The sequence below is a fragment of the Vanellus vanellus genome (assembly GCF_965231255.1).
Source record: "Vanellus vanellus genome assembly, chromosome: 1".
Taxonomy (NCBI): Eukaryota; Metazoa; Chordata; class Aves; order Charadriiformes; family Charadriidae; genus Vanellus; species Vanellus vanellus.
This window is the reverse complement of record NC_138905.1, coordinates 63,623,661-63,647,306: the sequence shown is the minus strand read 5'-3', so window position 1 is coordinate 63,647,306 and position 23,646 is coordinate 63,623,661. Positions and strand designations below refer to the sequence as shown.

The window sequence follows — 23,646 nt, the reverse complement described above, 5'->3', positions numbered from 1 at the left end:
TTTTCAGCTGTGTGTTTTATGGCTTCTGGGGTGCAGCAGGCAGGAGAAAGAAATCTACTCTTCGCGCTTGGTATGTGATTTTCAAATGCTTGTAAGTTTTTCAGCTACTCCTGATTTCCTTTGGAGTCACTAACGGCCCTGCTCTTCACTGCGGGTTATTTGCCTTGCCAAATCGCACCTTTAAAGCTCTGACCAAAAAAATACTAGTTACAAAAGAAAAGTCAAAGAAACATTTTCATATATGAAGAACTTATTTATTACCCTGCTCTTTTTTTTTTTTTTTTTAATTTTCTGAAGGAAAAGAGACCCTTTTCAGGTCGCATTTGCAGACAGCTACAATCACCTTGCAGAAGACTATGGGAATGGAAAGCCCTGGCTCTAGCATCTGCTGCGCTATCACTTTTAGGACTACAAAAGGAATGTAAAAACCTATAGGGAGAGAAGTACGACAGCTTATATTAACTGGAAACCTACACCACTGTGAACGTTCTCCTTCTTGTCGTTGCTTTTAATATGCACCCTCACAAAAGGGGTTATGAAACACATCAGAGTTCATGCAGTTTCTTCTAACAAATAAACCTTTATTCAACACTTGCTGTTACAGCAGAGAAAGGGTGCCTGCTCTGCCCAGTGAGGAGAGACATGTACAGAGTTCTCCAGTCAACGGCAGTGTTGACTCTTGACTGAGATTTCACTTAGGCAGTCGGGTCTTAAGAGCCAGTGTACCAAACAGCACATGGCTTACCTAGAATAAATACCCCGGGTGGATAATGAAAAAGTTGACTGGGGGGTGGGGGGGGTGTTAAAAATCACATATCCCCTATTAGCAAAACAGAAAAAGGTGGCATCTGTTCACTCTGACAAAAGAAAGAAAAAAAACCCCATGAACATCCATCCTCTTACCATCTTACCACCCAGGGCAATGTCTGTACCCACCTGATCATACTCCGAAGCTCCGGGGTACAACGGCCAGCCCAAGAACAGCTCTGCAATGACACATCCCAATGACCACATATCGATTGCTTCACAAAACGGTAAACCGAGGATGATTTCAGGGGCTCTGCAAAAGAAGAGGTCAGAAAACATCAGCAACGGGAGCGGATCTGCTCAGCTGGCGTAGGGAGGTTGGTGCAGAACATGATGCTCACAGAGCTGCCTGCTGCCAACAAGTGTCACTGCTCCTACGGAGCTGAGGGTCCCGCTGGCCACCGGCAAAGTGTCTACTAACCAAGCAGTAGCCGGTGAATATTTATGCTTGCAGAAGAGTCCTCTACCTGCATTTTGCCAAGAGACAGTCCTACGTTTCGCAGCAGTTTGCAAAGAAGAGAACTATCATTATTTTCATCCGACAAGTGGGAAAATGAAGCACAAAATGAATGCTGTGTGTTCAGGGCCACCCAATGAAGGCCCCCACTCGAGGCTCTTGGGCCCAGCTTGCCAGTCTGTGGAGGAACTGTGTGGATTCCCTGTAGTGAAGCATCCTCCCTTCATGCAGCTCGGCGGGCTTCACAAACAGCCAGACATTAAATAATCATTACAGAACTGGTATAAAAGGATTACTGACTTTTTAAACAAAAAGGATGTAACCTTAAAACAGACAAATAACGTAATTAGCTCTATTAGACCTAAGCCTTTTCCTCAGGAGGAAGTAGCCAAGAAGCCTTCACTTCCCAGTCTGTCCCAGGCACCTGATTAGATTTCCTCTTTCCTTCCAGCCCAAAAATCCAAAATGCAGCAGCTCTCCCGCTACACATTTACTGCTGGCATCAGGAGACGGCCACTGAGGCACCTCTGCTCAGGGAGTTTCGGTGTTAGCCCAGCTGAGGAAGGAGAGGACAAAGTAAAAAAAGCTTTGCTTCAGCTCTCCAGGAGGATGCCCAGCTGGGACACGGAGGAGAGACCCAAGTGAACAAGACCAGTATCAGCTCAGACTTCCACAGGACCTTAAGGTGAGGGTCATATCACCTTTCAGCCAGGTAGAAGCTGGTGCCACATCTTAGCCAGGTACCGTGCAGAACATGCTGTCAATGGAGAGACATTCCCCCCGGCACCCCCAAGTGGGATTCGTCCCGCTGTCTTGGGATATTTTGAACTTTCTTCACTGAGGCTAGACAAGCTTCCTCAACTCCAGTGGCCAAGGTGAGACAAGATGAATCCTCCCCATAGTGCCCCAAATGCTTTGTGTTTCAAAAGCAACTTCTATGTGGAAGAACCAAAAGTATCTTACAAATACTGAAAACCTTATACAAAACCCATCTCCACAGACAAACATCTTCTTTACCTTCCCTACCTCAGCCCTTCCACATGCAGTTAAGCGCCATAGTTCCTATTTTACACAGGGATCACCCAAGGCTTCTCCCTTGCTCTCCTTGCAGATCTCACAACACTTTCTTGTAAAGCCCCAACTTCTAGCGCTAGGTGCTGTACAACGAAAAGAAAACCTTACTTTCCCATAGTCCTCTTACTATTCTAAAAAAAAAGCGGAAGACAGATAAAAGAAACAAACACGGCAAACATGCATTGCTTTAAAATTTTCATCACTTTAAAAACAGCCTTGGGATTTCTTGGGCCATGATGCGTATTTTGGGAATGCCTGGGGTTGACTATTGAGCAAATCAAGTGCCATCATCCAGAGCTGGAAATAGGGCCCATGGTTCCCAGTTTCCCATCTGTCATCAGGATAAGATCTGACACTAGTGAGATCATACTAAGGATTACTGATTGCAGTGGAAAATATTATGTTTTAATCACGCCATTACATAGTCATGTGAAGACAAGTCCTTAGCCAAGAAACGAAGCAAAATGGGTAATTTTTTTCCGGGGAAACAAGCAAAGGCCCTGTAGCAAGAATGCACGCCCCATCTTCAGTCCACAAACCTCCCCAATTTTGGGTTGACTAGTAATGATAAAAGCTCCAAATTATCTGTTGTCGAGCCAGCAACGCAGAACGTAAAAATTATGGGAAATTCTGGGATTTTAAGGCTAGGATGCTTTGTGCCATTCCCAAAGAAAACACGCCAGAAACTTAAAAACTGGCTACCCTTAGCCCTTTTAGCTTCATCTGTGCTTGTTCTTCCCATACGCCACTGTTCTTTAGCCTATCGTGACAAACTTTTTATTCTAACACCAATCTCTCCTTAAGAACAAGGGGTTAATTTTCCTCCTTTCTTCCCCATTCCGTCATCCCTGCACGCTACTCAACACCTAGACAAAATGCAGAGAGAAAAAGACAGCTATGGTGACCTGAATCTCATTACTATGTAAATCCTGCATTCAAAGCCATCTGCCTCTCCCTGTCTGCCTTCCACATTCTGAACGAAACGTCCCTGGTCACTAATGAGAGCTCAGCCACGCATCGCCTGAACTTCAAATCCCTCCCACTAACTTAAGCGCAGGGGTGGACTATCGCTGGGATATTCCCAACATGATTTTGTGTAGAAACCTCCCTGTTCATAAAAATCACTTGCGCTGCTGTCATATGCAGCACACACCTCCTCCCCTCTCTCCCCACACTTATGCTGCCAACACCTCCAGACCCCTGCAAAAAGGGATGACCTAGAATTTGAGGTTCCAAAACGTCACGAGTCGTCTGCTGTCCAGCAGGTTTTCCTTAAAGCTCCAGCTTCTGGAGTGCAACGATTAGGAGAGAATTTCTTTTTCACACACAAAAGAAGTTTTGCACCTCCACTGTTCGGAAGAAAACACAAAACCAGTGTCCGTACCACTTAGACACATAAAAGGCAACTAAATGGAATGCCATTCATCTTATTAAACCAGACTTATCCGTGTAGGGACGGGAGGTGGTGAGATATAGTTTTATTTTATTTTAATTTTTTGAAAGCTGGTATTTGCGTTACTCAATCAAGCCTAAACATTAGTTGCAATGTTTGCCTGTTCAGCCCCAAATAGATGCTAATTTTGGAACAGCGATGAGAATCCCTGCGAGAGCGGGGACAGACCGAAGTGATACGGTGCCCTATGTACACTACGGCCAATGTTTGCTGCGGCTTTCTCCCAGCCCTGCCTTTGCGTTATGACTGAAATTTTTCCATGGAGAGGGAGTGGCCCTAAGACAAAAAGATATTGTTAACTTAATTACGCAGTCATTAAGACATCAAAAGAACGACAGGTATCGGACACCACACAGGCTTCCAGATTTTCAGCTACCAGACACCTCCCGTTTGCTGTGCGAAAGAGAGAGCTGGAGTCACCCCAGGAGGAGCAGTGCTCTGCCTGCCTGCTGGCACTCTCTCTGATGGCCAAGGATGCTGAAAGTTCTGTAACGAAACAACTCGTCCACTGATAAAATGCCTTCTGAACCTCTGTCAGGTGGAAATTATTCTGTATGCTCAGTTACGGATGCATAGATCCTTCTGCACATAGACCTTTATCTAACACACGGAACTCCTCTGTTACCATAAACATGTCAATTTTTAAGACAAGGTGAGATCTTGACTTTAATCACACGTTGCGGCACGAAGTTCCACAGGCAACCTTCTGCTTTCAATACCATCTTAACTCAGTTGTTTAAAGCCTGATTTTCCTTCATCAGGTTTAAATTTGTCACCTCTCACTTCATGTTCACATGGATTGGCCTAGAGGTGAAGACAGAAGTGCTTGAATCACCTTTCTTTTAGCACAAACTATTTTTATATCTCTGCCCTGTTCTCCCTTGTTTGCAGCAACTTCTGGCTCCTCAGCAGTCCATCCCATGGACGTTTCAATCCGCTTCTGCCACCTGGCTCTACAACTCCTCTTCCTGACATGACTGCTTGGAGACAGGGTGAACAGACCCAGAAAGAGTTAAACATGAAGATATTCCCCAGGCTTATTTTACACTATTTGCAGAATGCTGTTGCGTTCCAGTCTTCCCTGAACCTAATATTTTGTTTGCTTTTGGAGTGACACGAGGCATTTCAGCAGATGTTTTATCTGGGAGATCCTCTGAGACACACAGTCCTTTCTCCAGAGGAGCTGCAGTTAATTTAGGACATAGAATTATGTAGAAATAGTTCAGTTTTCCTCTTCCAATGTTTACCGTCTTTCAGTACTGCACGGATCTGGCATAATGTTGTCTGTAATGTAGATCAAGACCCTTAAATGTTCTTCTTTTCTGCAGCCTAACCTAAGCAAGTCTGTGCTATCTGCACACTTAAGGACTTCACTGCTAGTCCGCCACTTTTTACAGCCAATTAATACATTAAATAACTCTGATCCTAAAATGTGCATGCATGCCACTCCATAACTGACCTTTTTATTCCTAAAAGCACGCAGAATTAGCGAAGCTGCTCTAAGAATGGTGTAATTCTCTTTTCCAAAGGGAAAGAAAACATTTCCATGTCTTAGCTAGTTCTTATGTGGGATTTCTCCATTCTGCAGCTGGTAACACTATGTAACAGGGGAAAATACCCTATTAAAATCTGCACATCAGAGTATTGTAATTATAAATCAGAAGAACCGTTCGCATGGAGGCAGGTCCCACCAGAACAGCACTGAGATCTTCAGCAGATCTCTCCACGGCTGCACAGGGAAGTGTTTTCCGTCCCAGTAATCCTGCTTGTTTTAACACAGACTCACCAAACCTTTCGATTGTGGTGGGGATCTTGTTTGAAACCACGCAAAGGCAGCCTGCTGCCAGATACCTCGCTACGTGGCAGGAACATCCCCTTTTACCGCTCTCCACCGGTGTTTTTGGCTGTGCATCCGCAATGCCCTCGGCACAGTAATTCTAGCCTCCGGTACGAGACACACAGATGGAAAACAGAAAACTTCGTCCTCCTGTCCTCCCTCTCCCACAAGCCGCCTCCGATTTCTCCCAACAAAAGGCACCCCCCTTCCGCACATGCAGGCACAGCCTGCTCTACAGCTTACACAGATCTCGCCAGCATAGACCAAAGATTTAGAAGCCACTAACCACCAACCTGGGAGAGACTGAAGAAACCACCCCCGGCCAAGAGCCTGTATCTCCAGGAGAGAAGTAGCCAGCCCATACCCGCTCCACACGTCTCCTACCCCTTTCCCAGACCAAATTACGCCCCTGCTCAGCAAAGTGTGACGGGCTCCTCAGCTCAGCACTGGGTCCGGCAAGTCCCCCATCACCTTGGAGCCCGGCTTCAATGCGCCTGTGTATACCAGAGAGCTGCCGGTGCTGGGTGCCAGGGAACCAGGACACGAGGGTCCCCATGCTGGCAGTGCCCGCAGGTCCCCAGAGGCAGAAGTGCCATCTCATCATTTGCTTGCACCTCACATATGACCCCGTCCTGCTTTCAGGCCTGCTGCTGGCAGAGTATTTACTTTAGCAACCCTGCTTTGTGGCAGGGTAATTTCATTGTCTGGTGTTTCTGTCAGGAAAATTAATTATCAGTCTAGCTCTCTGGCTTTTTCACCCACACATCACAGGACATTAAAAACAAATGCCAAAAAAATTCATTTCCACAGACCTGAATTCAGGGAGCTGGGCTCTTTCTGAATTTTAAAACTACCCTGCAAACTGCTCTCCTCGGAGATAATTTACCACCTCTGGTAGGGTCCTGTGGCCGAGCATGATTGTCTCAGCAGAGTCCTTCATGGACAAGTATACATATCAGACAAAAATACAACTCAAAACTTGATACTTGCTGGCACCTTGAGCTGAGAGCGTGCCTGTTCCTTGCCTTTGGGGTGACGCTTCTAGAAGGTGGTTGCGGGCAGCTGCAGGCAGTGGAGACAGACTACAGTGATGCTGTCTGCTGAGTGATATACACAGCTCCTGTTTTCTTCTACCTGTTAGTCTCACCTGCCAAAGCATGAACTTCAGAGAGCAGCAGCTTTCACATCTCCATCCAGAAAGCCCTGGGCAGAGGCAGAGAGGCAGGAGCCGGACCCCCTGGCCCAAGCAGGCACACGCTGACCAGCTGCATGCCCAGGGCTTGACCCCTCTCAGCGCTTGTCCTTTCCCACGCACCAAGATGCCTCCTGTCAGGAGGAGGAACTTCATCCTTCATGTGTTGTACAAAGGGGCTTTTATTCAAGCGATGGGGCTCCATCTTCCTCCCAGCTGAATCCTTTCTTCAGCATCTTTATGGACTCTTTCTTTCTCATACCTGCTCACTTGACCCTTTTGTATTTTGTGGAGGTATCCACTTTTTATTGCCGTATACTGTAGCATGCAGAGCACCCTTAGCTCTTAGTTAATGGAGATGGAGAGCACAGAGCACCTTTTTTTGTCCCTCTGTACCTCTCAGACTCCAAATCACTTCTTAAGTGCAGGGCTGTAAAAGGAGACAGGCTCATATTCTGGGAGTAAATGGTTATAGTTGCTATTTCCCTCACCTCTCCACTAGCACGCAAACATCTAATATGGATGACCCCCAGACTCAAGGCCTTCCTCTGCTCTGGCGCTGGGCAGTTGCAGACTTCCCACCTGTGAAAAAGTCAGCCATCGGGGCCAGAGCTTCATACCTACAAGCACCAACAGCTCCTGCTTGCTTGCTTACTCCCTGTCGCATGCAGTGGGAAGGACAGCACCTCCAGACCCCACCTGTGCTGCTCCCAGCAGGGGAGAGCCGCGCTAACCCTCATTGCTGGCCTCCTTGCAGGAGCTCTGCATTCCTCCTGCATCCCCGAGTGCTGGAGTTTCCTTGGATGTTCAGCCAAAGCCCATATAGAAGGGGTGCAGCTCTACAGACTGCTTGCCTGGGCCTCAAGGACTGCCATGATCTCTGGATCGTGTTGGGAAGCACCAATCCAGCAGAATCACAGCAAGGGACAGCCCTAGGAGTCAGGACTCATCCTAGGCACACCATGCCTTTCAGATTCCAGCATAAAGTTCAAACCCCGGAGGGTTTAGTCAACATGGGGATATTCATGAGAGAGCGAAAGGGCCATTGAGGAATGTCACCCAATCTATCAGAGTACGCTGTTTACCCACAAAGACGTTTTGGTTGTAAGGAGGGAGTGTAAGGAGGGACGGTGCCTCTAAAGGGTCTACTTAAACGCTCCCTATTTCACAGATAAAACACAGCTACACCCCGTTTCTGGAAAGGACTGTGGGTGTAGCAGCCAGAGCCATTTCCAGGGCTGTCAGACCACCAGGACAACCACCACTAGAGGGTAGCTCCAACACTGCATTGCTCACGTTGCCCTCACCCATCCCTCAAGATTAGTTTGCAACACATCAAAAAATATCTGTATCAGCTCAGAGGACTGGAAGCTGGATCCACTCAGCCTTTGGTGATGGTTTATGTTACAGGACATAAATATAAACTGGAGGCTGGTAACAAGTGAGGTACTGCAGGGGTTTATCCCGGGACCAGTCTTGTTTAACATCTTTATCACTGACTCAGGGGAGGAGGCAGAGTGCAGTCTCATCCAGTTTAGGGGTGATGCCAAACTGGAGAGACCTGGCAACGCGCTTGAGGGCAGGGCTGCCACCCAGAGGGACCTGAATGGGCAGGAGGCATGGGCCAACAGGGATCTTCTGAAACGCAGCCGGGACAAATGCCGAGTCCTGCCCATGGGACAGATGAGCCCTCGTGACAATAGCTGGGAACCACTAGGTGATAAAGGCCACGAGCACCTTAACTTTGGGGGCAGTGGGCTGAAATGAGGATGCTGGTAGCAGCTGGACCAACTGCACTCCTGGAGCAGGGCCAGCAGACCAAGGAATGTGATGACCCACCTCCAGTCATGCTTGTGAGACCACATCTGGATACCATGCTCAGCCTGGGGCCCCCAGTGCATGGGCAGACTGGAGCAACCTCAGCGGGGAGGCGGGGAGACAGCCATGGGGGACCTGCCAGCAGCCTGCCCCCTTTTTCTCTGCCACATGGAAAAGATGGTGCCAGGCTCTTTGCTCAAATTGGCAGCAAGAGGTGGAGATGACAGACATAAACTGAAACAGGGAAGGTTCCCACTGGGGACAGGGAAAACGCCTCTGCAGATGAGGAACCACCAGCACAGACTGCCCTGAGAGGCTGTGCAGTCACCATCCTTGGAGGCTTTCAAGACCTGACAAGACAAAGACCCAGTCTTGATCTCATGGCTGGCCCTACCTTGAGCAACAGGTCAGGCTAAATGACCTCCCGAGGCCCCCTCCCACCTGAACTACTCTGAAACTATATGGTGCGGTAACTATACGCTTGTCAACAGGAAGGTCACCACGATCCTCCTATATCCAGGCCTATATACATAGCTGGGAGTAGTTCAGGGGGTACAGGGTGTTTTTAGCAATTACACACACACAGTTCTGTCTGTCTTTTAAAAACAGCTAGTTACACAAGAATTCCTTCTGGACTTGATTGGCATAATTATCAAACAAGCCTTGGAAGCCTATCATTACTAAGGGTATTTAATAGCAAATAAATCATAGAAGCAGACTAAACTACCCGCCCCTTGACACTGCTCATGTTCCACCAGGGTTCTGACTAGGAAGGATGAAAATACTCCAGAGGATGGTGTCAGAGGCTGACAGGGCTAACCCAGACCCCGGGAAGTCACCCGCTCCCTCCCTGCCCTGATATCGGGCCATCCCATGCCCATGTCACTCCTGACAAGCGTTTAGCCAGCTTGTCTTACAGACCTCCCGTGGTGGAGCGTCCATAAACTTTGCTGTGCCCCAAAGGACCTCGCCCCTTGTAATTTTAAGGAATAATACAGCTGTGCATAGCTGACTTTATGTCACGCTTAATTACAACTTGTTGTCAATCTGGCGTCTATGTAATACATATGGAAAAACATAATTTAATACATCTCACTTGAATTTGTCTGTACTCAGCTTTCCACCAGGCTGCACCTCCTCCCTATCTTCACCCTACCTTGGCCTCAGCATATACTCAGTACCTCTAACCTTGTCTCTTTTTCTCTCCTGCTTACCTCTGTCTCCTTTTTCTGTCTCATCTTTTCTGCTCTCTTCCTGAACTGATTGTGGATGAAGAGAGAGGTGGACATCACACACAGAAGCGCTGAAACCCCGTACGCCCATGCAGGGGGGTGCACACCGTGCGCCTGCAAACGCAGCCCTGTGCTGCTACGGGGGCACGCTGGGCAAGCACAGGTGGTGTGCGCTCATCTTTAAAAATGGGGTTTCACGTAGATGTTCACACACCAAACACCCCAATGGGATCCTGACGCTCGCTGCGACCGTCAGCACAAAGCTCTTGGAAAAAGCAATTTCCATGGGTTAACGCTGGAAGAGTTTCAAGCAAAGCGCACTAGCACGCCCCAAGCACTTGCCATCGCTACGCACCTTTCTTGGGATTAAGCAAGCTGGATTCAGCCATGAACAAAGCCCGGGTTTAAATGGGGAGGGAGGGGTCCCTGCTGGGAGGCTCTGCACCGCTCTGTTCTCCGATATACATTGCATATATACATTCCATTTAGGTTGGGGCCTGAAAGAAAACCTCCTGCTCTCTTCAGCAAGAGCATGCGAGCAAATGACTGAAGCCCTGAGCTGGAGAAGGCAGTGCAGCTGTTTGTGGAAACAAGACAAAAGATTTAGAAACAGTTGCTTTTTTCTCCCTCTCCCATGTCAGGCTGTTTACAGAAACCAAGGGATGAAATTTTGCAGACAAAAACACTGAGAGCAGTCTGTCAGTCTCAGAGGGAGGGAGGGAGAGGGAGAGGGAGGGGAGCGTAGGCTTCTTTCGGGATTATGGATCATTGCTAAATTGCTCTATCAATTATTAAACCCATCACTCAAAGCGCAGTAACCAAAATATAGCAGATAAAGCCTTTCTCATCCACTCTCTACCAGCTGCTCTCCTCCTCCTAAAGCCAGAGGGGAATGAAAATTCCCGTAGTTTATATTTTATAAACATCATTTTCCCTGTGCCTTGAAAAGAAAAGCTTTTTCAGACAAGGTACGGTAGAACCGAGCCCACGGCAGGAAGATATTAAAGGAGGACTCGCCCTTTCAATTAGCGGACCCAAGGAATAAAACAAAGTCTCTCCAATCAGTCTGATTTCTTAGCGCCGACAGGTTAAACATTTATCTGTGGATAAATGAAAAGGCAGGACCCAGTCATCAATAGCCGTTAGTCGCCATTTGCCTTTGCCACTGGGCCGATCTGATATCAGCAGCAGGGTGGCTATGGTCCCAGGAAAGGATGGGACATGGCCGAGTGGCACGCGGCATTTGGTCTGGGCAGTGACTCTGCGGAGAGAGGAACTGCGAACAGGCAGGATGAGAGAGGAAGCCCTGGAGTGGGCAGAGCTGACAGGGAACCACGTGGGGAGGAGGACCAGGACCTGACATCCAGCTGGAAAGGCTTCCACGTGGCTGCCGATGTCTGAATGGACACGAGTTTTTAGCAGCACTATACGCACTTGTCGGAGGCTGCGGCTCCAGTTCAGCGAAACCCTTTACCACATGCATCACCTGAAGGCAATGCATCCCGGTGAGGGCACTGGATGCAGCTAAAGTTAAGCCTATATTTAAGTGCTTTGCTGAATCTGAATCTGCTAGCAAGTCCTTGCTGCACTTGAGCTGGAAGTCTTAAGAGGCAAGAAGAGCTATTAAGACCAATAATGGAAAAGAAAGCCAGGTCCTGGGTCAGCCAAGAGACATAACTAAGCATGTCCCAGCCAGCAGCGCATCTTTGTACATCCCTGGAGGAAGCCCCACCGGACTGATCACAATCACGCTCGTCTCTTCAGACTCGGAAAAGCAGGACTCCATCAACTTCAGAGGAGGTGCACAAGGCTGAGCACCACAACCAACGCCCCCGGGGGTCATCAGCTCCACGGTGACCCAGAAGTGCAGAAACATGCACAGAAAGGGGTGGTGTGTGTGTGTGTGTGTGATGCAACAACAGCTACATTCAGCACAGCATGACCTCTGGTTGTTCTCCGAAACAAAGGGTAATGCACAGGGGGGAGGGCTGGGGCATTCCCAGGTTATGGAAGAAATCAGAGAATAGAAAAATCATAATTTGAAAACAAAAGCCCTATCCATGCCAGGCAGTGAATGGATGAGCCACAACGTATTGGGCGCAGAGATCCCCTGAAGGAGGCATCTGATCAAGAAGGGAAGAATGCCAATTATGTGCTCCCATTCATGCCACTGCAATGAAAGCATAATTCTGACTCTGCTTTCTGACCCGCAGTATGCAATTTATGCAAATCCAAGCTGTTCTCGCTTCCCTCAGAGACAAATGTCCACCAATGCCAGAGCTGGCTCTAACTTTTTGTTTTCCTTTTCAAATCTATTGTTTTCACCGTTGAATATCTAAGACCTTTTGTTGGTGCTGTTGCATTTCTTTGGAAATGAAATAATAATTAAAAAAATCCCAAAGCACAGAGAGACAGTCAAGAGTTGACTTCTCATCTCCGACAGCCTCCCATTCTGCCGCGCTCAGCTCCATCCCAGACCCTTATCATTCCAGCCCAGAGCCCTGCCACGTACTGGCCAAGTGAAGCTTCTTGCCTCAGATCTTTAATGTTCCCCGAGACTTTTGTTCACAGCAAATACCGAAACTTGCACCAAGTTGCATGGTGGTTTTATGGGATTAGCCCGAACACCAAGCCAACTGCCAATATAAAGCTCCAAAAGGATTTCTACCCCTGGCAAGCACGGGTAGGAACCAGACTCAGGCCATGATCCTAAGATTGGCTTCACAGAGCAAGTAGCGGGTCTGAGGCTAAAAATATCAAATTACTGCAGCCTCCTTTATTTTTTTTCTTTTAATCACGTCTACTGGCCGCTTGTTTTTTTTTAATTAGAAAAAGACAAAGACAAAAATAAAGTACTTATTCTGCCTGCTCCTCGGAGAAAGGAGCATTGCCCTTTACTTATCTCTGAAGAGCCACGCAGATTTAATATTATTATTAGCCGCAACTATTTGTATTTCTGTAGCACACAGAAGTCCCAGTGGAGACTGGAGCCCCATAATGCTAGACGCTAAAAGACGACGTGCTAAGGGACTGCGTCTGCTCCAGAGAATTGATGATCTAAGGCGATGTGTGGTGACAGGGGAACAGATTGGTGGAGCAGTTCGCCCAAGATCATATGGAGAGAGCGTAGCAAAGCCAAGAAAAGAAGCGGGGTCCTTGCGAACAGTGAGCCGTATCTATTAGACCGCAATGCCTTCTACTTATGATATTTGGGAACAGCAATAATAATACATGGATTAGAAAGCTCTTTCAAAAGAGACGGGTATTACTGAGGCAAGGCAGATTTTGAGGCCAAATGACCTGTAGATGTCACCCAGCAAGACAGCGTGTCAGGAACAGCTCATGAAATCCAAGGCCCACTTTAATGCCCCGCTCCGTGAGTCGCAGCATCCCGCCTACGCTGTGAGGACCTGCCTGGTCTACAAATAAGTTTTAGGAATAGCCTGGGAATGCCTGCCCACCCGCACGTGGAGGTACGCGTGGCTGGGAACGGCAGGGGCACCCCGGAGCTGCCCCAGCTGGCTATTCCTGCTGCAAATTTCCACCTTTAACTCAATCCCTACTCGAATCAACACAGCTCACGGAGCAACCTGCAGAGCGGGTGACAACAGCCCCCCTTGTACAAGCAGCATGGCACAGCACTGCGGAAAAACATTCCTCTTCCACGGAACTGCAGAAACGTGACTCCATTCGGAATTTAACTTATTTTTATTGCATTTATACTAGGGCTAAAATCTGGAAGGTTTAAGCAGAGCTCTACTATACTAGGTGCTGTAAAAAAAGCATAACAAAACAGTCCCTGCCCTAAAAGACTCGCAACCTAATTTGGGATCCCTCATCACCCTGCAAATATAACTTCTGGGACTTGCTGCTCAGCATCTGCTAAGCCGGGATCTGCATAAAACACAGTCCCTGACCCACCGGGGCGACCACTGACAGTCTGGGTGCTGCCGCCAACGGGGACAGGAGCGAGCCCTCGGTGGCGAGCAGCCCCGCTGGGAATTCCCAGCAGCTACTGGGCTACTGGTATCCCGCTGTTGGTTACGTAAAGAGTACAATAAAGCAAGGCTTAAGCAAATCTGCAGGAAGGACAAAGGATCAGTGCTAAAATCTCAGGCTGCTGCTAACACATGGCTGCCCTCAACAAGCCAGCACACAAACACCATTCCAGCACGTACCAAGTCAGTGTGGACTCCTGTGAGGAGCAGGGAGCTGGACTCGATGATCCTTACGGATCCCTTCCAACATGAGATATTCTAGGATTCTATGGTAAGCGCTCGAGGCTCTCAAGCACAAACCTGAGCACCGAAGGGTAACTGGGTACCCCCTGCTCCTCATGGAGCCCTGGGCACAGTGATAGTGGCAAGCAGCACCCCAAGGGCTCGAAGACACCAGCGCCTTGTCTACAGCGAGTGGGGCTCCGCTCCCCCCATACCACATCTGCCATGCTAGCTCCCCGAGTCCCTGCCCTAACCTCCCACTCCTTCCACCGTCCCCATCAGCCCTTGCTCCACTTCAAAACTCCACTCAGCTCCCCTGCTCACTCCAAACACCAGTTTATTTCCTCCTGAGATCCCCTCCTTCCCCACCCCTCCTCCTAGGTGTCACCCTTCCTGGGATAAATGCCCGCTGGTCCAGCACCTAGGGAGCAAAGGGATGGACAGGGCAAGCCCGAAACACTATCTCTGAAATGGTGTTTTCTGTGAATGCCCTCTGCTTCCACTCACACTTTATCTCACATGGGGATGGGGGCTACCACATTTTAAGGCCAAAGACTGCAATTCCCCAATTGTCGAGACATCAAAGAGAGCCCTTGCAGCTGTTCGCAGAGGAACAACTCTTACTTTAACCTTTAATTCCACATATCTTACAGGAGCCGGACAGAAAACCAGAATACAAGCAAGAATGCACACGTGGTGTGCAAATAGTCCCAAAGGGACCATGATGCTTGCAGGAATAAAGGCAACACTTCAGAAGGAAGACTTGTAAAATAAAGTCTTCTGTAAAGTTAAGTTCATTCTTTATTTAACCCATCACATGGAAAATTCAATTGTTCTCCAACGCATCTCGGTACCAAATCAGGAGACTAAATTCAATCATTAAAGTGTGAAGCTGATGAATTTAAATCCATAGTAAGTGCAAATTTCAACACAGTTTTAAGTAAGGAGTCGCTCCCAACACCTTCATAACATGTCAACACATAGTCATATATTTGTTTCTGGGACTCTTCAAATGTCTCCTTTTACAGTTTCATTTTTTTCTTGCCAAAACAAATTCTTAAAGCCATCCCAATGTTCTGAAAAAAATATAAACATTTCCTGCATGTTAAAATTTTAGGTGGCCGTGACAGAAATTTTGGAGAGACAAAATTTGCAGAAAAAAATACATCATACAAAAGAAACTTTTCCTCCTCTTTCCTATACACGAGGGGAATTTGGAATTATTCCCATCTGATTAATTTTAACTTCTAATTTGTCCTTGGATCACACTACGGTACGGACGTCATTTCTTAATTTGACTGTTTTGCAAGTAGCCGGTACTGTCCTTGTAAAGGGCGAAGAAATCCCCATATATCCGGAATGCTTTTGGCTGAGGGGAAGTTCAGTAATTACTCTGGAGAAATAAATACAACAATCAAAAGTACTTCCCAGGACATGAAGGCAAAGCTCCACCCTTTCTTGAAAGAAGGGGCTCTCTTATGTATACATTCATATCTTCAAATATTGCGACTGCCTGTAACCATTTTGCCCTCTGCTAAGTCAGCTTCAGGGTTCAAGAACATTTCCTGGCATTCTTTACATTTTTTTACATGGTGCAATTTTATCTGGTGTATATCATATGCTTCCCCGCGAAATGCCTGAAGCGAACCATCTTCCTCCTGATGGAGGAGTACGGGGTTCATAAACTTGGCTGCAGCTCTCAGAAACCTCATCACTTGAGGACTGTGTTTGAAATTACTGAAAACAGAGTAAATTTGGCTTTGAAAGGTGAAACCAGAGTACATGCATGCAGCAGGGGATGCAAATGGACCAACACCTCCCCTTAACGACACTTTCACCCAGGCTTGTGCCACCAGTTGCAAGCCCATGAATTCATCACCCTGACATCTTGGAGCTTGCCCATTCCTCCACCAAAAACCTGAGGGTGCATCTTTGGTTTCATCACCTCCTTCATTGCACCCTTCCCCACCTTTGCCCTCGCAGCTCCCCCAACACCTATTTTAGTTGTGGAAAGTGATCTTTTTGGTTTAGCCGGGACCGCAACAGAGTCAGTGCTGTTGCCCGCACTGCAATGGGCAGGCAGCCTCCAGCTGGACAGGGGGAGGATGGAAAGGCCCCGGCATGAGGTGCAGCTCATTACCCACCATACGATTTACTACCAACACACGGCAATATTTAGGGTGCAATAATAAGGTGGTACATGAGTGCTTCACCAACAAACATGATGGGGAAGGGAATAACTGTATTTCCCCTGGTATTCTAAGGGGAGGTTCACCAAAAGGTTAGCGAGAAAACAATGTAGGCCATCGATCACAGGGACAGCTAACCTAGAAAGGTTACCGCATGTTCCTGCCTCATTTTTCACATCTATAATTACCCTGCCGCTTCCCCTCGCATCCCACCCATCGCCAAGCACCAAATGCAAACCACCACTGCCTTATTAATTATGCATTTTGTTTATGCTCATTGTCACCGCCCCGCAACGTGCCACAGCGGCTGAAGGATTAAGTGGCACAACTTCTGTGATCCCCGCAGAGCGGTGTGGCCAGGGAAAGGCAGCTCGAGGGCTTTCCTGCCTTTCCTTCACCCAGCGTGAGAAGCTGCCACCTCTCAGCAGATGTTGAGATGGGATGGAGGTAGGAGGGATGTGGGTCTTTACATCCGCCACATAAGACAGAGAAGCAAGGTAGGGCTGTGCAAGGGAAGACCCTTTCCATTCATGAAGGGCTCAGATTTGCTTTTGGATCTTCATCCGACTGAAACAAAACGCCAACATTGCTGAACATACTTAGCACCTCCTAAAGCGCAATCCTACTCCGAACAGTGCCTGTCTAAAAACAGCAATGCCAGGCTCCCTGTTTACTGCGTCTCCCTGATGCCTGATCTGAATTTCGCAGTTTAAAAGAAGAATTACTTTTTTTTTTTTTTTTCTTCTTCCTAACTACCAGTCCGGCAAATCCAACCAAGGCTTTGAGAGTCACTCTGGACTCATTTCTTGCACATTTATGCATACAGACACGGGCAGCCAGATTAGAGTTATGCAGAGATGGGCAGGGAAGCACAAGGCAATGATTTGAAGACAATGAATTTGCAGGGAACTCTGTATGTTTCTACTCAAAGTACAACATTGCGTTTCTGATGCAGGGAAGCCTGAGGGTCTTTTTTTTATTTTTTTTACTATTTTTGTTTGCTTTGAGGAAACCTAAAATAGCTTTCTTTGAGAACCTGCGCTCTGTAATCACCATTTCCTCCTTCTGCAGTATTTCTGGATCCATGCTTTTGAGTTGTAGGATAATAGTAAATATGTATAAAATAGGGAAAACTGCTGCTGCAGCAACAATAGTGAGAAATACTTTAAGCCCTAGGTCTGAGAACTACTTTATGTTCTTGCTTTTTTCTGTCCTACCAGAAATTATAATTAATTCATGCTCTAACAATACTAAAATAATTATTTTCTAATTGTAACCATATCTTCAATAGAACTACATGTTGATGCAAAGTGGAATATAAAAAAAAATCCTGCTGCCAAGAGTGAAAAGCTTGCATCACAGAAGTCATGCATTGATACACAGTTGCATGCATGTCCTGTTTTGGACCCCAGAAAAGTTCACACCCGTTGAATGCTAACAAAGAGAGGATCACCCTGGAAAAGCCAGTACCAGTAGTCTCAAGAGGAAATTAAATACAGAATTTCTCTTGAGAAAGAAACCCAGAGAGGTGAGAGCTTTTGCAGTGCCTTTGAGGCTGCTGAGATCCAAGATGCTCACTTCAGGATCCTGGTAGAATAGGCACAGGCAGGATCCAGAAAAACCAAGGAGGCGTAGGCCTCCTTCACACTGGCAGGGAAAACCAAAAGCATGGCAACCTGCTGCCCTCTGAGGCTAACTCACTGTATCGAATGCAACCACGCTCAACCACACCAAAATATCTGAATGCGTTTCCAAATGTTTGTGAAGGGGCCACAGAGCTTCACCCCATCCCTAAAGCTTTATTTCTGAGTTGGATCCACAATAGACAGTGGATAAGATGCTGGAAAAAAAACCCACAATGGACCAGAATGGACACTGGTTCCCATGTCCTGGAGGTGCCATGCAAAACCTCACCTCCACACGCTGCGAGAGCCAAGCCCTTCTCAGCCCAACTCCGTGCTCTCAATGCCGACGAGCGCATACTGCATTCAGCTGAGGCTTCCTTCAGCCAAGCCCTCAGGAAAGCAGCACGGGATGGCTGTAACAGCGACCTCCTGTCTTCAGCGTTGACTGTGGCACAGATGTTCCAGCTACAGGCACTTCCAATTCAGTTCTCACCCCTGTTTACAGTTTCCCCCTCCACTCAATGGGGTTTCTCATTATAGAACCCTTGTGGTGCTCCACACCCCATTCCTGTGACAAAAGGTGATCCTGACCAGAAGTTAGTACAAAACCCAGATTCGGCTGAGGAAAAGCAGCCAGAGCTCATTTGATGCCAACAGAGTAAATAAAAGCCACCTACTGCTACTGTGCCCTCCTCCCATCCACACCCATTGTGCTGACTTCTCCAGTCAGGCCTGGTTTATAGTTATCTTCTTTCACCCAATGGAGAGGGCCAGTGTCTGCGCAGTGCTCATCCTCCCCTGAATCCACGAGGCTATGTTTGCTCATCACATCAGCAGCAGGACTCCCAAGTACAATGAGTGCATCCAAGCTGGACCAAGGGGGAGGAGAACCGGACCAGATGTCTAAAGCTTCTGGTTTTGACAATGGCTGCAAGATCCTCAGGGACATCAAGAGAAGAACAGGAAGCGTCCTTATTGTGTTCTCAAGGTAATTTCTGAGAAAATGTGAAGATCTCGTGTGATCAATTCTAAAGATCTAAAACTGAATGATGGGAATTTTCGTCCCCTCCTGATTAAGCCAATTTACAGTTTTTTCAGGTTGATGGTTTACCCATAAGCTAGGGCATACGTGTTGGGGAACACCTCTTGGTTGTTTCTTTGAATTCCATTGTTTATTTATTTGCTACAGAAACAAAGAACAAACAACAACATGGTACAGAGCCGCATGATCTGGAGTGGAGCAACAGCCGCAGACCCTCCAGGATTGAGATGGGCCCTCTGAGGATCCATCTCACTCACTTTTAGAAAAATCCCTGCTTTTCCACTCTTCCTTGAAGCGGCAAACTAGATGAGGGAAGGATTAATTAGCTGATGTTTGTAAAGGCCTTTGAAGATGAAAAGTGTTATTTTTATTTTCAAGTCTCACCAAAGTAAAGAAAAAAAAAAAAAAAAAAAGAAAAGGCCAGAGCCAGACTGCTGTTTCCTACAGACAGGGGTCTCAGGACTGACCTCGTGTAAGGAGACACTCCTCCCATAGTATGTATTAACTGGCAAGCTGACACTGCAGCCCTTCCCCCGGGGCATGCATTAACAGGGTCTCTGCCCAGCTGCCTATTTTCATGAAACATGTAGCACTCAATACCACTGAGACCTCTCCTCCTGCATCAAATTTGCTTGCATTTGTCCACCGGATTCAAAAGTTAAGGGGAACACAGCGGCAGTGTGATCACGCACATCTCATTTCCTTAGAAAAGCAGACTCAAAGCAAATGAGGAAGGCCCTTGAATACAGATGCGGAGCGCCTGGCTACCCAGAACCCAGGTGGGCTAGTTTTTCCTGAAGTGTAAATTACGGAAGTGATTTATCTTTTTTTAAACACTTTGCACCTACTGTTGGGATTTCTGTATGTCCCTTTTATTTTTTGCAGGTTTGGGGTTTTCTTTTGTTTGGGTTTTTTTATTCTCCGTGTCCTTGGAGGATGCACTTAAAGCAGAGGCATGCTGTGGGGCAGGATAAGGATCCCTTGGCAGATGGAGGGCAACAAGAAGCTTATAGGTGGGTGCCCTGCCCTAGGAAGACAAAAATAGCAAGAAGACAGACAGGATTGCAAGGTATTAGCAGAGCTGCACTTAACACCCAAGACACGGATGACAACGAGCTGGTACAGGTCAGGCCTGAAGCGAGCTGGCAACCCAGAAGGGGAAGACTTTACAGCGCGCAGCCCATCACAGCTCCTTCAACTCCATGCTCAAAATCTCGCCACCACCAAAAATAAACAGGATGCTAGCTTGGAGTTATCCTGTTAGATAACATCTAAATATTCATCTTAATGATAACGCCTAATGTCCAGCTCCAGATATGTTTGTTCCCCCATGACCAGGGCTAGCAGCATCTGTCCTGAGCCTGCTTTCACCTGAGTTCCTTTCCCTGCTCTCAGCTCAGCAAGGCACAATGTGCAAGAGCTGTGAGGTCCTGCATAAAAACAGCCATCTGGTGAAGGGGCAGGAAGAACCAGTTAAAAACAGAGTAGCTCCACCATATGGAGAAAATAATTCAGTTGGGCAGTGTAGGAAGAAGCAAACCCTATTATAATAATTGTGTTGCCAAGTGATGTTGCAGGCTTGTTTTTCCCCTCACGGCTTCTGCACTGATTAAGAACAGAGCTTCCCCCATAATGTGGCACCATCCCCACAGCAAGATCAAACTGTTCCCCCAAGCGACTGGTGGGATTACCAGGTTACCACCAAAATGTCTACAGCGTGAACTGAACACAGAGACAGGAACATTACACCCCCCCCACCACCACCTTGCTTATTCTTCCATTGCGAGTTCAAACACCGAGACTTTGGGAAAACGTGATGGCACCCCAAGGAAAGCTGAGGCCTCAGAATTAGTACAGCAGGCAATTACGTGAGTGGCAAGCCTAGGTTTGAAAGACTTCTGGTCCACCATTCCAAAGGACAGGCACTGCAGACCTTCTTGGGGCTAAGGCACCTCTCTTCCTCAAGACAGGAGTTCTGGCCCTCCTGTACTCCCCCATATATCTGGGACAGAGCAACCTGATAAAACCCTGACTATAAACAGGTCCTTCTGGAACAGCTCCCCTTCTTCTTCAGACATTTCTGGGCTGTCGATAAATGGTACCGGGTGTGCAAGCTCTAGAAGTACTCCTGACCCTGCAGAGTGAAGGCAACCCCTCCCTGGAGATCATGCTAATCAGCTCCCCCCACAGAAGCCATTACTACTTGGGCTCTGAGGCTCTTGTAATCAGATTATCATCACTAGGATCCAACTACGTGCAAAATGGTGAGTCTCCCGAGTCCCACCCCGGCTCTCCTGGTCACAGAGGTGCGCCCCCCTTGGGAATCCAACAGGCAAGGGATCGTCTCTCCTGCTGCTCCCAGCCCACGTGCCACGCAGACTAACAGGTAGCCACCCCAGAAAACAGCACAAAATAAGGTGCTAGTGCCATTACCTGGGTTAGCACATGCTGCTGCTAAGCCCTGCACGGGAGGAAGAACAGATGCCCAGGCTGGGCTAACTCTGGGGCAAGTATGGATCTGGATGATAAACACAGCCAACGTGCTGAATGATGGCAGGTAACCCCAACTCTTCGCCTCGGAGGGACGTAGCCTCCTACCAAACCATTTGTTACAGGCATGCTCTTTCAGGTAAGAGCAGCTCAGGTCCAAGTTCAAGGCTGCAGCTTTCTCTTGGTAAAGAAATTGCTCTTTCCTACTTTTTCCTTTGGTTCCTCCCACCCCCTTCCCTTTTCTCCCTCTCATCCATTCCCATGCTGTGGCTTTCCACTGAGCTGCATTTATTTCCACACATGCATGGTTGTAACCAGGGAGATTTCCTTGTGCCAGCAGCCTTGCAGCTTCCAGCCAAAGGTGGACAAACCCACTAATGTCTCCGGAGGCATGGAAGACATAGCGGGAAGCACAGCTTCTTGCTGCAGACATTGTTCCCAGGCAAGCAAAATCCCAGTCTGAGGCCAGTTAACGTATTAGTCATTAATTCTGGATAAAAGGAAATTTATTTGCATGGGCCTGCTTAGACAAGACTGAAATCTTAACTTGCCCCTCCCCCTTCCCCTGCTCTCCTTTAATACCTTATTAATATTGTACGCCAGCACAAGCCAACATGCAAATAGAGCTCTATGCAAATACGGCTCAACGCAAAGACAGCTGCGCTTAGTTCAGTGCGTTAGTGTAACTCCAGAGGAATAGCCAGGGGAAAAAGAAATCATATAGATGATAGAGAAAGCATGTCCTAACTTCCAAATTTCCAGGGAGAAAGCCGTGTGTGTGCGTCTGTCAGAGTAGAGTTTACCAAGTTTCATCAAGGAGATGAGGTAGTTAACACACTGCTTAATTAGAGGCTGCTGTGTTCTTTTTGGGACTCCGAGAGAATTGCCCCCTTAAGTGTCTAAGGCTCTGTCTTGCAAAACCTACTTCTAAAGTGGACTTAAAAGTGCAACTCTGCTCAGTGAAAGCAGTACTGTCAACTTTCCTGTTCATTGCTTCTCTGTAATTCCACATCAGATACTCTTAGTTTCTAGACAGAAACCTTTTTATGGGTTTTCCCCAAAGCACAGTCCTGCAAACAACAGCCCTGAATTTGAAAGTCAATCACTTTCATTCCTTCCCAAGCACTGCTACCAGCATTTCATTAATTTCTGCTGGCAATCAACAGGTCCCCAGGTATAACGCTGATGAGGGGCAAAAGTATTTCTACTGAGAGTTTTGAAGAGATACCTAACAGAATGAAAATTTTACCTTGATGCATGTGCTGCCTGGCCCCTTGAAGCAGGGTCTAGGTCAAAGATGTTCAGAAGAGCCGCTGATAACTACCACACTTGCCCACAGGTGGAATGAACTTCCATTCCACTCTAGCTGTGAGAAGCAAGCCAGCGGGTCAGCTGTTAGGGTGTGGGTGGTATCAGAAAGACCCACGTTCCTTGTATTTCCATAAAGACAGCTGTTGGACTTTCAGAAACTTTAATATACCCAGGTAAGGCAAGCACGGTTTATTAATCCCACTTTACAGCTGGGAAGACTAAGAGATATGGCAGAAAAATAATTTTGACAAGTTCACACAAGCAAACAAGAAAATAACTTCCTTTGTGGCTAACATACAAGGTTGGGACAAGACCATCTTTAGATACAAGTGCCAAGTTTATTAATAATACAAATCACTGCAATTGGTGACCTTGCATTCGGAAATATTTCTCGGTTGTAAAGGACAGCTGAGAACGCATTAAGGTCACTTGGAGCGCTTTTTGAGAACAAGCAGTCCAAGGAATGTCATTTTTGTTGAAGAACTATTTGGAAATGAGGTTCCCATCTGGAAAGCTCATCTGCTAGAAGTGACAAAGGAACGAGGGCATCTGCTTTGCCCAATGAATACAGAAACAACATGTCCCTGCTCATAGCATAGGAATCATGAGTCTCTAAGGAGCTGGAGTTCAGGAAAGAATTAAAGACCAAGACCAAGCAGGAGCACCTTGCACCCCTCACTTGTGCCTCTTCCAGCCGACACCGCTTCAGCAGCGAGCCCGGGGGAAGGAATAAGGCTTTTTTCAGGATTCAGCAAAGCAAAAGGTGACTTCCAGAAAGAATGCAGGCAACTCTTTTTCTCCTCAAAGCTACTGGGTTGTAGTTGTAGAAGTTATCTCTGCATGTTTCCGCCACGCATTGGGAGTTTAGATGTTATGCAAATATCGACTTTGAAATGAGG

At 47.3% G+C, this 23,646-nt stretch overlaps 1 protein-coding gene across 2 annotated transcripts in view; it reads right to left on the bottom strand.

Moving 5' to 3' along the window:
* Nucleotides 1-23,646, bottom strand: part of HIPK2 (homeodomain interacting protein kinase 2) — a 133,341-nt gene that overhangs the window by 34,421 nt on the left and 75,274 nt on the right. For both annotated transcript variants that reach the window (XM_082485037.1, XM_082485036.1), the window contains exon 3: nucleotides 937-1,060. In XM_082485037.1, the coding sequence (XP_082341163.1) occupies nucleotides 937-1,060 (124 nt within the window). The remainder of the gene's footprint in view (nucleotides 1-936; nucleotides 1,061-23,646) is intronic.